The sequence below is a fragment of the Bacillus rossius genome, chromosome 7 (genome assembly GCF_032445375.1).
Source record: "Bacillus rossius redtenbacheri isolate Brsri chromosome 7, Brsri_v3, whole genome shotgun sequence".
In the NCBI taxonomy this organism is placed as follows: Eukaryota; Metazoa; Arthropoda; class Insecta; order Phasmatodea; family Bacillidae; genus Bacillus; species Bacillus rossius.
This window is the reverse complement of record NC_086335.1, coordinates 36,808,590-36,821,903: the sequence shown is the minus strand read 5'-3', so window position 1 is coordinate 36,821,903 and position 13,314 is coordinate 36,808,590. Positions and strand designations below refer to the sequence as shown.

The following is a 13,314-nucleotide window of genomic DNA, read 5'->3' as shown; positions in this document are numbered from 1 at the left end:
ACCAAAATCCTGGATCCGCACTGCCAGCACCACGCATGACGTCACGTCAGTGGGCCAACCAGTTATCGGAGCCCGTCGGACACAGTTGAAGACATTGCAATTGTAGACAGGCCTTAACTGGTAAGTGCAGAGTAGTGGCTTCTGGAAAATTAAGGCACATTATAACTAGAGTGAAAGGTTAGTTAAGTTAGGTCAGGTACATTAATAATAAATAATTTATAACTAATAAGTAATTAATGTAACTGACCTAACCTAACCATTCTACCACTTTGTTAGTATTCACGTTATTTTCCAGAAGCCGATACTCAGCAAATGTAACCCTAACCAAAGATTATTCAGTGAATTATAAGAAGTTAATTTTTTACCTACTCATATTAGGTAATCAAAATTGTATTTTGAATATATGACACACAGATTCAACTTTGCCAAATCATTAGTAATTGCCTGTACTAAGCATAATGTACTGATAACATTAACATTAATAATTTGTGTTCAAAATCTAATTAACAACGCACCATTTACTTGTGTAATGATTTATCATGCCTCTGGCAAAAAAAAACTCAAACAACTGACAAAAAAATAATAATGTGAGACATCATGTGCAACATTCCTTGAAATTGTAAGCATCTTATAAAAGAAACGGAACATTAAAGCAGCCATATGCAACTTCTGTCAAACTTGCATTGTGAGAACCTGCTCAAGACACACTTATGCATCAAACCCACCACACTAGTGCCAACATTCTAGACCAAAAAAAACTGATACAAGTTGCAGCAATCAGTTCACTGCATTTCAACATCGACGGGAGGCACAAACTTGAGAGTGAGAACAGCCGCGCTCGGCGAGGTAGCATCAGCCACCATCAGCTGCGTTCCATCTTTAAGGCCAAGTTCTTCCAGGGTCATCTTGAGGTTGCCCCTAGTCTGCTCCTCAATGTTGCCCCTAGGCATGTACAGAGTGCGATTCTTGTCGTTTACCATCGCCGTCAGACCCGGGTTTTTCATCTGCAGCTCTGTGTCTTCACAGAGCAGTGCTAGCAGTTCTTCCAGTTTCATCCCAGCCTTCTTGATGTTCAGTGTCCTCGGAACCTGGCCACACACAAGACAGTCCTCTTTCCGCTCTGCCTCGTACGTGTAAGTGTATATTCCGTCCACGTCGTTGAACACCATGTAATTGTCCAGGGGGAGGAAGCAACGTGTTGCTAGCTTGAATGCCTCTGTGGTGCATGCTGCTGCTATCACTGCATTGGTGGAAGCCACTGCTGGGATTATATTTTTAACCACACCTTGCACCAGTCTGTATGTCACACCCTGGATGCTGAATTGGTTGGCTCTGTCCAGAGCCTTCTCATAAATCCAGTTAACATGACTTGGATCGTCACCATCGATTGAGGCATTCCACGGGTTTTCTTTTGGCCACAAAACCACTTTAACATATTCGATGCAGTGTTCTGGTAGGCGGGGTGTATTGGCGATTGTGCAAAGAGGGTATGTTACCTGGGGAGGAAACAAGTCCAACGTACATTCAATACATGCTGAAAGACCAGGAATTATGACTCGTGCATTGCCCTTGAAACCCTCCGTGCCACCATCTATCATTGGTATTATACTTGATTCCACCAACTCTCCATCGTCGTCATACGACAGTAAAGAAATTAGCATTGAATTTATCCAACGTCGCGCTACAATGGAATCAAGACCACATATGACCAAGTGAAATTGTCTGTAGAAAGACTCGTCGTAGTCTTGGATCTTACAACAATGCGGAGTAACGACGCACCCTGGAACTCTGCTGTTTATAAACTTCGCGGCAACTTCTGCCTTGGAAGCGCCAATATCTTTCCTACGGAACAAAAACTGTCTATTTAAGTTAGAAAGTTCGATTGTGTCCATGTCAATAACATCAATACTTCTAAAACCCATAAGTGCTAGATCTTTTAAAAGTTCACATCCAAGACCACCCGCGCCGATTACAAGTATTTTGCACGTGTTCATAATAAACTGCAAGACGTTTACAGTCCTGTCTTCATTGGGATGACAAAAAGGCCCCGGTCTTTCCAATATTTTTCGCACATGGTTCCACCTATATTGTAAATTTTCGCAAGTCTCACCCGAGCTCATTTTGATGTGTGTTTACGACACTCACGTTCAATTTAAATACTATTTTCAAAACATCCACAGAATTTTACTCTTATAATTATACTTGTCAAAATGCCAGTGCATATTTATTTACAAGGATGTGCACCGGTCGATTTCGAGTTTCGATACTACTCCCATAGACTCGAAACGAGCGTAGAAAGGTGTGCTAATTGCATGTAAAATTCGTATAATTTAGTACTCCAAACAGAATATTCGTATCGTTGAATTTGTTTTAACCATATTAAAAACTGACATTTTTATTTAAAAATTCTATACTATTTACTTAGTGATTAGTTCTGAATAACACCGATATATATATTAACGTAATTAACTGTATACAAAGTTACGTTCTTTAAATGATTCATGAAATGGGGAATTTTGTTTTGATGCAGTATTTAGATCATACGCGATTGCAGTTTTTCACTTTTTATCATGAAAAAATTCTGAAACTCAAAAATAAATAAATAATTTTTTGTCCGACATCAGCTGATTCAGTCTTGTTTTCTGTGAATTTATATTGATATTTTTATTTATTTATTTATTTTGGTTTTAGGTTTTTTCCAATGACAAACAGTGCAAAACTGCAATGGCGCATGTCCATAAAACTGCATTAAATAAAGTTATGGTTTCAGCCGAACCTTAGATTTCCACTGCGGTATCAGGCGTAACTAACGCTGTACCCTGCTTAATTGTTGTGACCTCTTCTTCGATATATCTACCATCTATAGTTTACAAATGTTTTGAAAATTTGAGAATGGCTATTTTTGAATTAAATTCGGTGGGATTTATATTCAAAATCAAGAAAACTGTTTTAAAATATCTAGGCAATATTAATTTGCTGTGGCATCATCATGTCGGGAACCCATTCCTGTACGCTGCAAACTATTTTGGCAGTATCAATATAGTTTCATGGATATTTATCGCATGCCTATTCTGGTCTGTTATTTATACCTTATACGGAAAAGTGATAAGGGTAAGTAATAGTTTTAATGTAATTTTTCCTATAGGTATATTGATCATGGGGTAGAGCCAATAACTTTATTGTTAAGAACCTTTTCTGTAAAAATTAAGAAAAAAAATATATGGTGGTGTTTTTATAATTATAATTTTATGTAAATTAAAATGGCAAGCATCATATACCAAAGGATCATGCTATCAGGATCAAGGGATAAAAATGAATACATGATACAGAATAATTACCGTCTCCTGTTGCTAGATTTTCCACACACTACCCTGTGACACAGATTTTTCCCAATAAATATTGTAGCAGCTGTAGCCTTGCTTTACAAGGACAAATCATAGGACCTAGTGGTGGGATATTTTGCCTTGTGAAACAGTGGTTATCGCCCTTTCAAGCTAATATGCAGGTCCCAAATGTGCTGGTCGTTTAAGGCAAGGCAGCTACTTTGGAGTGTCCATATTCTAACATTGTTTAATCGAAACCAGAAGATAGTGTTAAGGGTTTCATTTGCGTCACACAGCTTCCTGGATCTTGAGTGGTGTAAAGCCTGTCTGGTTTATCCCTATTTCCTCCCTATTATGCATATGATTATTTTAAACAAGGTAGGGCTTATTACAGGTTTACAGTCAAAAATAAAACCTATAGTACTCAAATTTAGGGAACAAAATGGTTATTTGCTGAAAAGTTAAGTTCAGTATAATTTTGACAAGAGCAGCGTTTCCATGAAAACGGATCTGAAAGTTATATTTTTGAATGGGTACTCTTTAACTTTGCTTGATTGCCCTCCAAAGGGGCCTTTTACGATTTCTGCCGAGTTCAAAAATACCTGGTAGAAAGGAGGGCAATGAAATTCAGGAAATTTGTGGTCTATAAATCATTATAAACTAGAAAGTATTGAGGTGAAATAGATTAAAACTACTATAAGATATAAATAGGTAACAGTGATTTCAATCTTTTTCCATTAATATTTACCTGTTTATAATTTGCTAAACAACTCTATTGTTCTGAACTTATAGGCCCTTTAGAAATTTATTTTATCTAAAAAAAAATTATACTTCACTATCGTCAACATATGCACCTATTTTTGTATTTGACTGAGCTAAAAAAATATTGTGTTTGGTTGAAATTTTCTTGGAGTAGGTAATCTTTTTGTTTTCTTTCTCCATTTACAATGAAAGTGGACTTTACATATGTGTTAGGTAATGCATGTTTTTACTTTGTTTAAAAACCTGGTTTTCTTTGAGACACGTTGTTTTCAGGCTATTTTGAAACGGATGGGTTTGTCAAAGCAAGATCGAAGTCACATCGTTGACGCAGCATGGAGTATTGGTTTCCATTTTGGCAGCTTGCCCCTGAGCATGGCAAAGATTATTCCAGTCCACAGCACGCTTGCGGGCGAAGGAAACACAGACCTCAAGGAAGGCGAGTTCTTATCAGGAGTTCTGTTCTACAGCGATGACGTGATTCCATCCCACGCTGTGGTTGCGTTTGTCATCTTGTGTGGCTATCACGCACACAAGGTTTTCTTCATGCACAAAAAGTCACCATATCATGCTGAATTTTTTTCTGATGTCCTTTTCCTCGTGGTTTTTATAAGCACCTATTTTCTCAGGTAAGTAAGTAAAAATACTTTTTTTATAAATATAAATTTTATTTCTCTAGTAAGTAAGTAAGTAAAGATATTTTGTAATACTTATTTTTTTGCAGGCGGTTCCACGTAGGCCTGATTGTAATGCTTGCAATTAGCGTGCCTGCAATATTGGCAAACATGACAAGGATACTCATCACGTTAGGAAAAAAACGTTCAGTCCCAGTTGTTAAGTTTGTCCAGTATTTGATATTCACTCTACATTGCTTTGCATGGTAAGTAAAACAGTTTTTTTATTGCACGAATATTGATTAGAATGAATGTGATTTTGACATCTTATTCAAACATTAAACCCTAATTAATTGAGACTCAGTGTCTCATTAACATTACGGCTCGTTTTACGTGCAAAGTTGATATGTTTTAAGGGTTTATTTATTTATTTATTTATTTATTTATTTATTAAAATCCACCACTAGATCCCCTTACAAGCATTACACTTGGGGATATGGGCTTAGTCAAATTAATATAAGTATACATATTTACTATATATACATACATTCCTTTTTCAATACTTATAATAAATTACAGTCACAAATTAAAATTAAAGAATAAAATTTCCCATATTATAGATATATCAGAAGGCCTGTGTTTCATAATACACTTGGGGATATGGGCTTAGTCAAATTAATATAAGTATGCATATTTACAATATATACATAAATTCCTTTTTCAACACTCATTACAAATTACAATCATAGATTAAAATCAATGAATAAAGTTTCCTATATTATAAATATATCAAAAGGCCTGTATTACATAATAATAACATGTTAAAAATCATTGATATCTGATATTGAATAAAAAATTTTTTTAATTATAAAATTTCTAAGTTCTTTCTTAAATTCATTGTGATTGTTTAGAAGTAATAATTTTTTAGGCAACTTATTAAAAAGCGTAATACCTTTATGTTGAACTCCCTTTGCATATAACGTAGTTTTAAAACACTTAGGTTTGAGTTTATATTGATACCTAGTTTCATAGTAATCGATAAAATGAGTTTCTTTAAAATTTTCCACATTTTCTTTTGTAAATAACAGTAAACGATAAACATATTCGGAGTAATATGGTAAAATATTTAGTTCTCGAAAATATGGTTTACAGGAGGAATTTGGTTTCTTATTACAAATAATTCGAATAGCTCTTTTTTGTAATCTAAAAATGTTCACACTGAAACTACTATTTCCCCATATTTCAATTCCGTAAGTCATGTAAGAGTGAAATAAAGCAAAATAAGCAGTACGTAAGGATTCCTTATCTAATGTATTGCTTAAAATTCTGAGTGCATAACATGATTTGCTTAATTTTTTAACTGTTTGTTCAATATGTTCTTTCCATTTAAGACTTTTGTCTACTATTAAACCTAGAAATTTGGTTGTATCAGTCATATTTGTTTTTTGATTCAATATTTGTTCTAGAATACTTTTCTGATCAATGTCATAATTAGGCCTAATCCTATTTTGAAAATACATAAATCCGGTTTTATTAATGTTAATTTTCAAGTTATTAGCAATTATCCAGTCACACATGATTTTAAATTGTTGTTCTGTTTTAGTCTTAAGTTCAAATAATGTATCAGTTGATACAATTAAATTAGTATCATCAGCAAATGATATGAGGTTTCCATTTGTAATTTGATTGGGTAAATCATTAACATATAATAAGAACAATAGAGGACCCAAAACACTTCCCTGGGGTACACCTTTTTTTATATAACCCCAGTCGGAATAATTTATATCATTATTACTTTTTAAAAATACTCTTTGTTTTCGCATATGTAAATATGACTGAAACAACTTCAATTCTTTTTCTCTTATACCGTAAAAATCTAATTTATTTAGAAGTATTTCATGATTAACTAGATCAAAAGCCTTAGAAAGGTCACAGAAAACTCCAAGTACATGGCGGCCAGAATCCAAGCTATTCAGAATAGTTTTAACAAAGTGGTACATAGCCAAAGTAGTAGATTTGCCTTTTTGAAATCCAAATTGCTCAGGTCTAAGAATGTTATTATTTTCTAGAAAATTAATTAATTTAACATGAATGATTTTTTCATAAATTTTTGAGAAGATAGGAAGTAAACTTATAGGCCTATAGTTATCAGCAGATGTAAAAGTCCCTTTCTTGTGTACAGGAATTAGTTTTGTAATTTTCATCCTATCAGGGAAAATACCTTCCCGAATAGAAGTATTAATAATATGAGTCAGTGGTTTAGAGATTTGTTTTGCACATTTTTTTATCAAAAAAGAAGAAAGATTGAAAAAGTCAGTTGACTTTTTATTACTAAGGGATGAAATAGTTTTAATAACTTCTCTTTCAGTAACTGGACACATATGGAAACAATTTACATTTCTAGTAAGTTTAGAAAGAAAATGTTGATAAGAATTTATATTAATTTTTTTTAATTCGTCCGATATATTCAAAAAGTAGTTATTAAAATAATTTGCAATATTAACCTGTGAAGTAATTAATCCTGATTCACTGTTTAATTCATTAATCATATTATTTTGAGATTTGAGTTTAGTTTCATTGTTTATTATTTTCCATAGCATTTTAGTTTTATTATCGCTTTTACTTAATAACCTTTTTGCATGTAATTTTTTAGCTTCTTTTAATACTTTTTTATATATCAATTTATAACTTTTGTAATATTCCAATATTTCATCACTTGATTCATTTCTTTGTACTAAGGAGTAAAGCTCCTTTAGTCTTACACTCGAAGTTCTTATACCTTTTGTAACCCAGTGCTTATTATTTCCTGTGTGTATCTTATAATTGTTTACTTTAAGTGGGAATACATTTTCAAAGAGTTTCAGAAAACTATCTAAGAATTTATTATACATAGTATTTATATCATCAGATTCATATACCTCTTCCCAAGTGTTATTAGTCAATTTTCCAATAAAATCTTTTATCTGGAAATCATACATAGGTCTATAAATTTTTTTATTTATTGTATTAGTTGAACTTGATATATGTACAGGAAAATTTATTAGTTGAGCACAATGATCAGACAATCCAAAATCAATATTATCTACATTGATAGATGAGATATTAGATATCACATAATCTAATGCGGTGCTGTTTTTATTTGTTAGACGAGTATAACCACTAATCTTGTTTTTTAAATTGTATGAATTCATTATTTCCATAAGTCTTTCCCTCTCCCTAGACTCTACCATAAAATCAATATTTATATCTCCACAAATTATAACATTTTTATTAAAATTATTTTGTTTAAATAATAGATACACTAGTAAATTTTAACTTGATTACTTCCTTGTATTTGTTTTTCTGTTACAAATATTTTTAACGTATATTCACTCAATTGTAAATAGTGATTACGAAGACTGTGCACCTTTACACACTTTATATTACTGTACACTAAGTGAATATCTGTTGAAAATATTTGTGGCAAAATAACATATTCAAGGGAGGTATTGAGATACAATTTCTTAAATAGTAAGTAAGTAAGTAATAGTAATTAAAAAGTAATGATGAAACAAACAATCAACATATTATGTGAGACAGAACCTTAATTTCATTAAAGACAATGAGAGGAAATGAGGTGAGATTGGAGCGATGACAAAATCCAAGGGCAAGGGAAAATGGGAGTACACTGAGAAAACTCACTGGCTCATGGAAATGGGTGCCAAGCTTTCCACTTGAGAAAACTTGGGTTTTGACCCTGCTTGAAATCAAATCAGGATCTCTGTGGTAGGTGGCATTCAAATCAGAACTGTGTGTGGGGGCAGGTTAGATCATCAACTAACTGTACCATACCTGATTGTGGTGTGCTTTTTGTTGGAGAAATTAGGTGAGATGCTATCACAGATTGTCTAAAGGTCACGAAAGTCCCAGAATTCATGATACTGAAGTTCTGATCACAAAAGTGATGAAAAGACCTGAATCAAACAGTAACTGCTGTAAGCCATGAGACTTTAATATCCAGCAGTCTTTTCTAACTTACATTCTGTTTTTTTTTTTTTGACACCTTTTTTATTTTATAGTTGCAAATGAAACATAAATAGTTGGAGACTGGCCGCTTAAATCATGTGGACGTTATTTCAGCAAAGTTTTAGCTTTCCAACGTAAAAATCGGCACGTTCCTGTGAACAGGGCCGTAGCCAGGATTTTGCGAAGGAGGGGGTCCAATTAATTTGTATGTCGCCTGGCTCTTTATAATAACATTTTAAAATTTAGAGTATCACATTAAGATTAATTGATAATTAATGAGATAAAAATTACTTAAATAAACAAATAACTCTTTAATTTGATTAAATATTTTTAATGTTTAAATATATTGTTCTTCATTCTTGTATCAAGTACAGACAAGTAATAAATACATAAGAACACATTAAGGTCCTTAAAAACATTAACCACACATGCAAGTTGTATTAAAAACAAATATTTACAGTAACAGCCTTCTATTTCCTTTACGTGCCATAACATTTAACACATCATCTGCTTTAAATGGTACAGGATAATGTATAGACATCAATGATAAGCCAGTTAATCTCTCTTTTGACATCTTATTCCTTAAGTAAGTTTTAATTCTTTTTAGTGATGAAAATGATCTCTCTGCTTCGCAGGTAGAGACCGGCAAAGATGCCAAAACACACAGTAAATAATGAATAGTTGGATAAAAGTTTTTGTCGCATGCATCTAAAATTGACATTATCTGAGATGGTGAGAGATCTCTCTCACTTGAACTCCATTTTTTACACCACAGAATATACTCTGCTTCAAATGCACTTTGTGAAATTCTGTGTTCATAATAAACTTTCAGTCTTTCCATAATTTCAGTTGTATGTTCCAGTTTACAGTTTTTTGGAAGCAGCATCTCAATGGCAGACAAGAACACTTTGTTTTGACTAAATCTCTGGTGTAGATTCACAATGAGTGAATCTACAGCAGGAATGAAGACTGATCTTCTATAGTACTCTTCGGGTGAATCATGTGGAATATTGTCCCTATTAGTTTGTTTTTTTGCCTGTCTTGGAATATCAATCTGAGACTCTAAAACGGTTTCAGCGATAGCTAATGATTTCTGGAAGATCTTGTGAAATTCACTTTTATCTTGTTCACCTGTGCGGAGGTCTTTGAGAACCTGTACAATGTCTTCACTGAACTTAACTGCTGAAGATAGTTCATGTTGAGGATTTTGGAGGTATGTTGAAAGTGGTAATGTCAGACTGAAAAGATATTCACAAACTAGCACTGACACTAAGAAGCTTCCTTTCTCCATAGCAGATAGAAGAGTTGAAGCGGTACTTGAAAATGACCGGTCCAGTTCTGAGAGATCTTGAAGACTTGGAACTATTGCAGGAAAAAGCTCAACAAATGTGTTAATAGAGATTTGACGCTCGACAAATCTTGTTTCACAGACTGCCAACAATCTATATTTCTTTGATTCTGGCAGAATCTTGGCAATTTTATCTTTTAAAAGGTTTCCTGCTTGAGCATTGTGCCTAAAGAACTTGGTTACTTATTTTAAAACTCCAAGGCTGTTTGAGATCAATGGTACATTAAGTGATTCAGAGAGGACTAAATTCAGGCGATGACTTGAGCAATGGACATACATTGCTTTTGGATAGAGTTGGAGGATTCTTGTTTGAACACCTGTTTTACAACCACTCATTGTGGAAGCTCCATCATATCCTTGACCAATTAATTTGTCTAGGTCAATACCTAAACCATGGCATGACTCCAAAATTTTTGTAGTCACATTTTCTGCAGATAGATCTGTCAGTGGAAAAAAAGTTACAAAATCTTCCCTGAGAGATGGCTGGCCCTCAGTCATTACATATCTGATACACAGTGAGAACTGCTCTTGACCCGACACATCCAGTGTTTCATCCCCAATAATGGAGAAACATTCAGCATTGTTGATATTTTTTGCTAATCTTTCTTGAATAAGCTGGCCACAAATACCTATTATTTCATTTTGAATTTCTGGGCTGAAGTAGGACGAATTTCTGAAACCATGAAGCATATGATTCTTCAGTTTTTCATCAATACTTGCTTGGTATCTAATTAGAGCCCTAAACTTTCCATCTTTTTTTTTCGGGCTTTTCAAGAGTGATAGGACCACTGTCATCATCCCCTCGAAGAGGTAGCTCATTTTCACCACAAAAAATTATTGTTTCAATAATAGGTAGTATAGCAGCCTTATTCTCTTCTTGCTCTTTCATCCTCTTACTGCTTAAAATAGTTGCCACATCCTGAAGTTTCCCTGACATCACCTTAAGAAAGTTTTTGGCAGAAACTGTTGCTAACATGTGGTAATTAGTCTTTGAATGATTCTGAAACTTTTCCAATGCATCCTTCCATTTTCTAAAAGGTTGGCCTACTAATGAGGCATTTCGTACAGAAAAGTCATCATTCCCTACACAGTCTGATGCAAAAAGAACACAGTATTTACAATACGCTCCATCTTTTACCTTAGAATATGCTAGCCATCCCCATCTTTGAAGCCAACTGTGCTGGAATTTCAGATATTTATTTTTGAACTGAGTCGAAGGAAACTTGAATGATAATTCTGGGACAAAAAGTTCCTTTAATACATTGTGTAAATTTTCTACAGTGATTTTGATTACTGGTGCAGAAGAGTGAAAGATATCTTCAGAAATGACTCCTATATCAACTTTAGATAAACTTACTTGCATCGATGGATCTCTGTTGGTGTTGCTTTCTCCTTGTCCAAGAGGTGTGTGAGAGGAACTGCAGGAATAATGTTGATTTGCATCTTGTGTAATGTAGGTCCTATCTTGTTGAGACTCGACAATCTTGCTTGGTCCAGGTCCAGGAAGTGGTGGGTCGAGATGACAGCTGGCAATGTTCCGGGATTGTTCTTCGTTTTCATTAGACTGAAATTATCCATCAAAATTTTTAATATTTTTTGTGAAAAAATCCTAATTATACATTTCTTAGATTTTTAAAAATTTATAAATGACCAAAAAATTTTGTAAGACCTTATGTAGCCCTAAACCTAATATTTAAACATAGATATTTCTTAAAATAATAGTTACTCAGCATATTAAAAATACAGTTTTGAACAGTTCTTGGAAAGCAGTGCATCTACTATATATCCTTCCGCCGCTGTTTTTCTGTCAATAAAACAAAGCACTTTTGCATACAACTGAGTTTTTCGGTGAGATTATTTAAATACTATCACGATCGTGTTAGTGTAAATGGGCACCGGAAGCACCTATTTTATTTATTCATTTATTGGGGAGGGTAAGAGGATAAAACCATTAATTTTTTTCTCACTCTTAAAAGCCCAGAAACCATATGTTACAAAGTTTCGTTGAAGTAGAGCATATGGATGAAGAATTACTTTCTATAAATTATGACTTTAAAAACATGCAAAGTCCTTTTCATTCTGTCCTCTGTTTACTCTGTTTAAAGAGAAGGGGCTACAATAATTTACTATGAGAAAATAAACACATTTATTCAAGGCCTAACCTAAAGTAAGAAAAGTGCTAATGTAACATAATTTATAACAATGATTGCAGTAAAGTTTAAGTAGGAATTGTACACATTTTTGTATAACGGTATACAAAACCTTAATTCTTGAAAGACTTTTCTACACGTATTAAACCATTTACAACCAATACACAGAAAAGTGTGTTTAGATTCAACAGTGTGAGATACTCATCCCGCATGCTAAGCACTAATTTTATTCGTCATAGTGGGAAAATAATTTCTAAAAACTGAAATGATAACCACTTTTTTTTTCCTTTAATAATTTGGTCATTAACTAAGTTTCAAACACTTGTATTTTTTATTCTTCTACGATTGGGCCACAGTGTCTTCCATGCCATAAGAATATCAAAGCCAATAAACAGACCAAAAACAAACAAACAATAAAATCACATTCAACCGCGTCATGACTAAAATGGCTTTTAGCAAAGATAGCAACCATTGATCAAACGAGAGAAAATACATTAGACACAGAAATAAGTGAAATTTCCCAACCTCTAACTTTAGTGCACAGGTGTTCGTTATCAATTTAAAATTTTACTAAACTGTCTGCATATCAAAAATAAAGTCACTCGGTTCACTCTGTTGAAGCATGAAAGACGGACAAACAAACCAATAAACCCACAAACACACTTTCGGATTTATAATATGTGCATAGGTTTAACAAATAAAATAATATCTTATAACATCAAACTTACCTGAGGAGAGTCAGCTACTCTTTTTCTTTTCGTCTGCGTCACGAACTTGTCCATGTTAGACGTGTGATTGCGACTGACTGAGGAAATTTGCCCGTAGAAGTGCGTGAACTGATATCAAAAATAGATTATGTCGGAACCAAATACTGCCCTCTTTGAAATCCGAGATCGAGGAAAGTTGAGTAAAAAATGGGAAGATAGAGACTACCGGAGCCCAGTATCATTGAATATATATAACTTATATATATAATTATATATATTCAATGCCAGTATGGACATCAATAATCCTTCACAAACACTATCTCTGTAGGTAACCTAAGCAAATCTTCTGTATTTTCTTCGGGTTTAGCTTCTTTCTCGTGAACCGGGAAGGGGGGGGTCCGGACCCCC

General features: G+C 33.7%; 2 protein-coding genes across 2 annotated transcripts in view; one reads left to right on the top strand and one right to left on the bottom strand.

The window, feature by feature from the left end:
- Positions 1–517: 517 nt before the first annotated feature.
- LOC134533827 (NEDD8-activating enzyme E1 catalytic subunit) lies at positions 518–2,262 on the bottom strand. The gene has a single exon (XM_063371509.1). The coding sequence runs from the start codon at positions 2,118–2,120 to the stop codon at positions 783–785; it is 1,338 nt and encodes a 445-aa protein (XP_063227579.1). The 5' UTR covers positions 2,121–2,262; the 3' UTR covers positions 518–782.
- A 464-nt stretch (positions 2,263–2,726) lies between these two features.
- Positions 2,727–13,314, top strand: part of LOC134533826 (uncharacterized) — a 30,853-nt gene continuing 20,265 nt past the window's right edge. The window contains exons 1-3 of the mRNA XM_063371508.1: positions 2,727–3,111; positions 4,359–4,711; positions 4,807–4,962. Coding sequence (XP_063227578.1) covers positions 2,893–3,111; positions 4,359–4,711; positions 4,807–4,962 — 728 coding nt within the window. The 5' untranslated portion in view covers positions 2,727–2,892. The remainder of the gene's footprint in view (positions 3,112–4,358; positions 4,712–4,806; positions 4,963–13,314) is intronic.

Bases quoted from the DNA above. Each gene is read 5' to 3' on its own strand.
- LOC134533827 (XM_063371509.1), bottom strand. From the start codon at position 2,120: ATGAGCTCGGGTGAGACTTGCGAAAATTTACAATATAGGTGGAACCAT.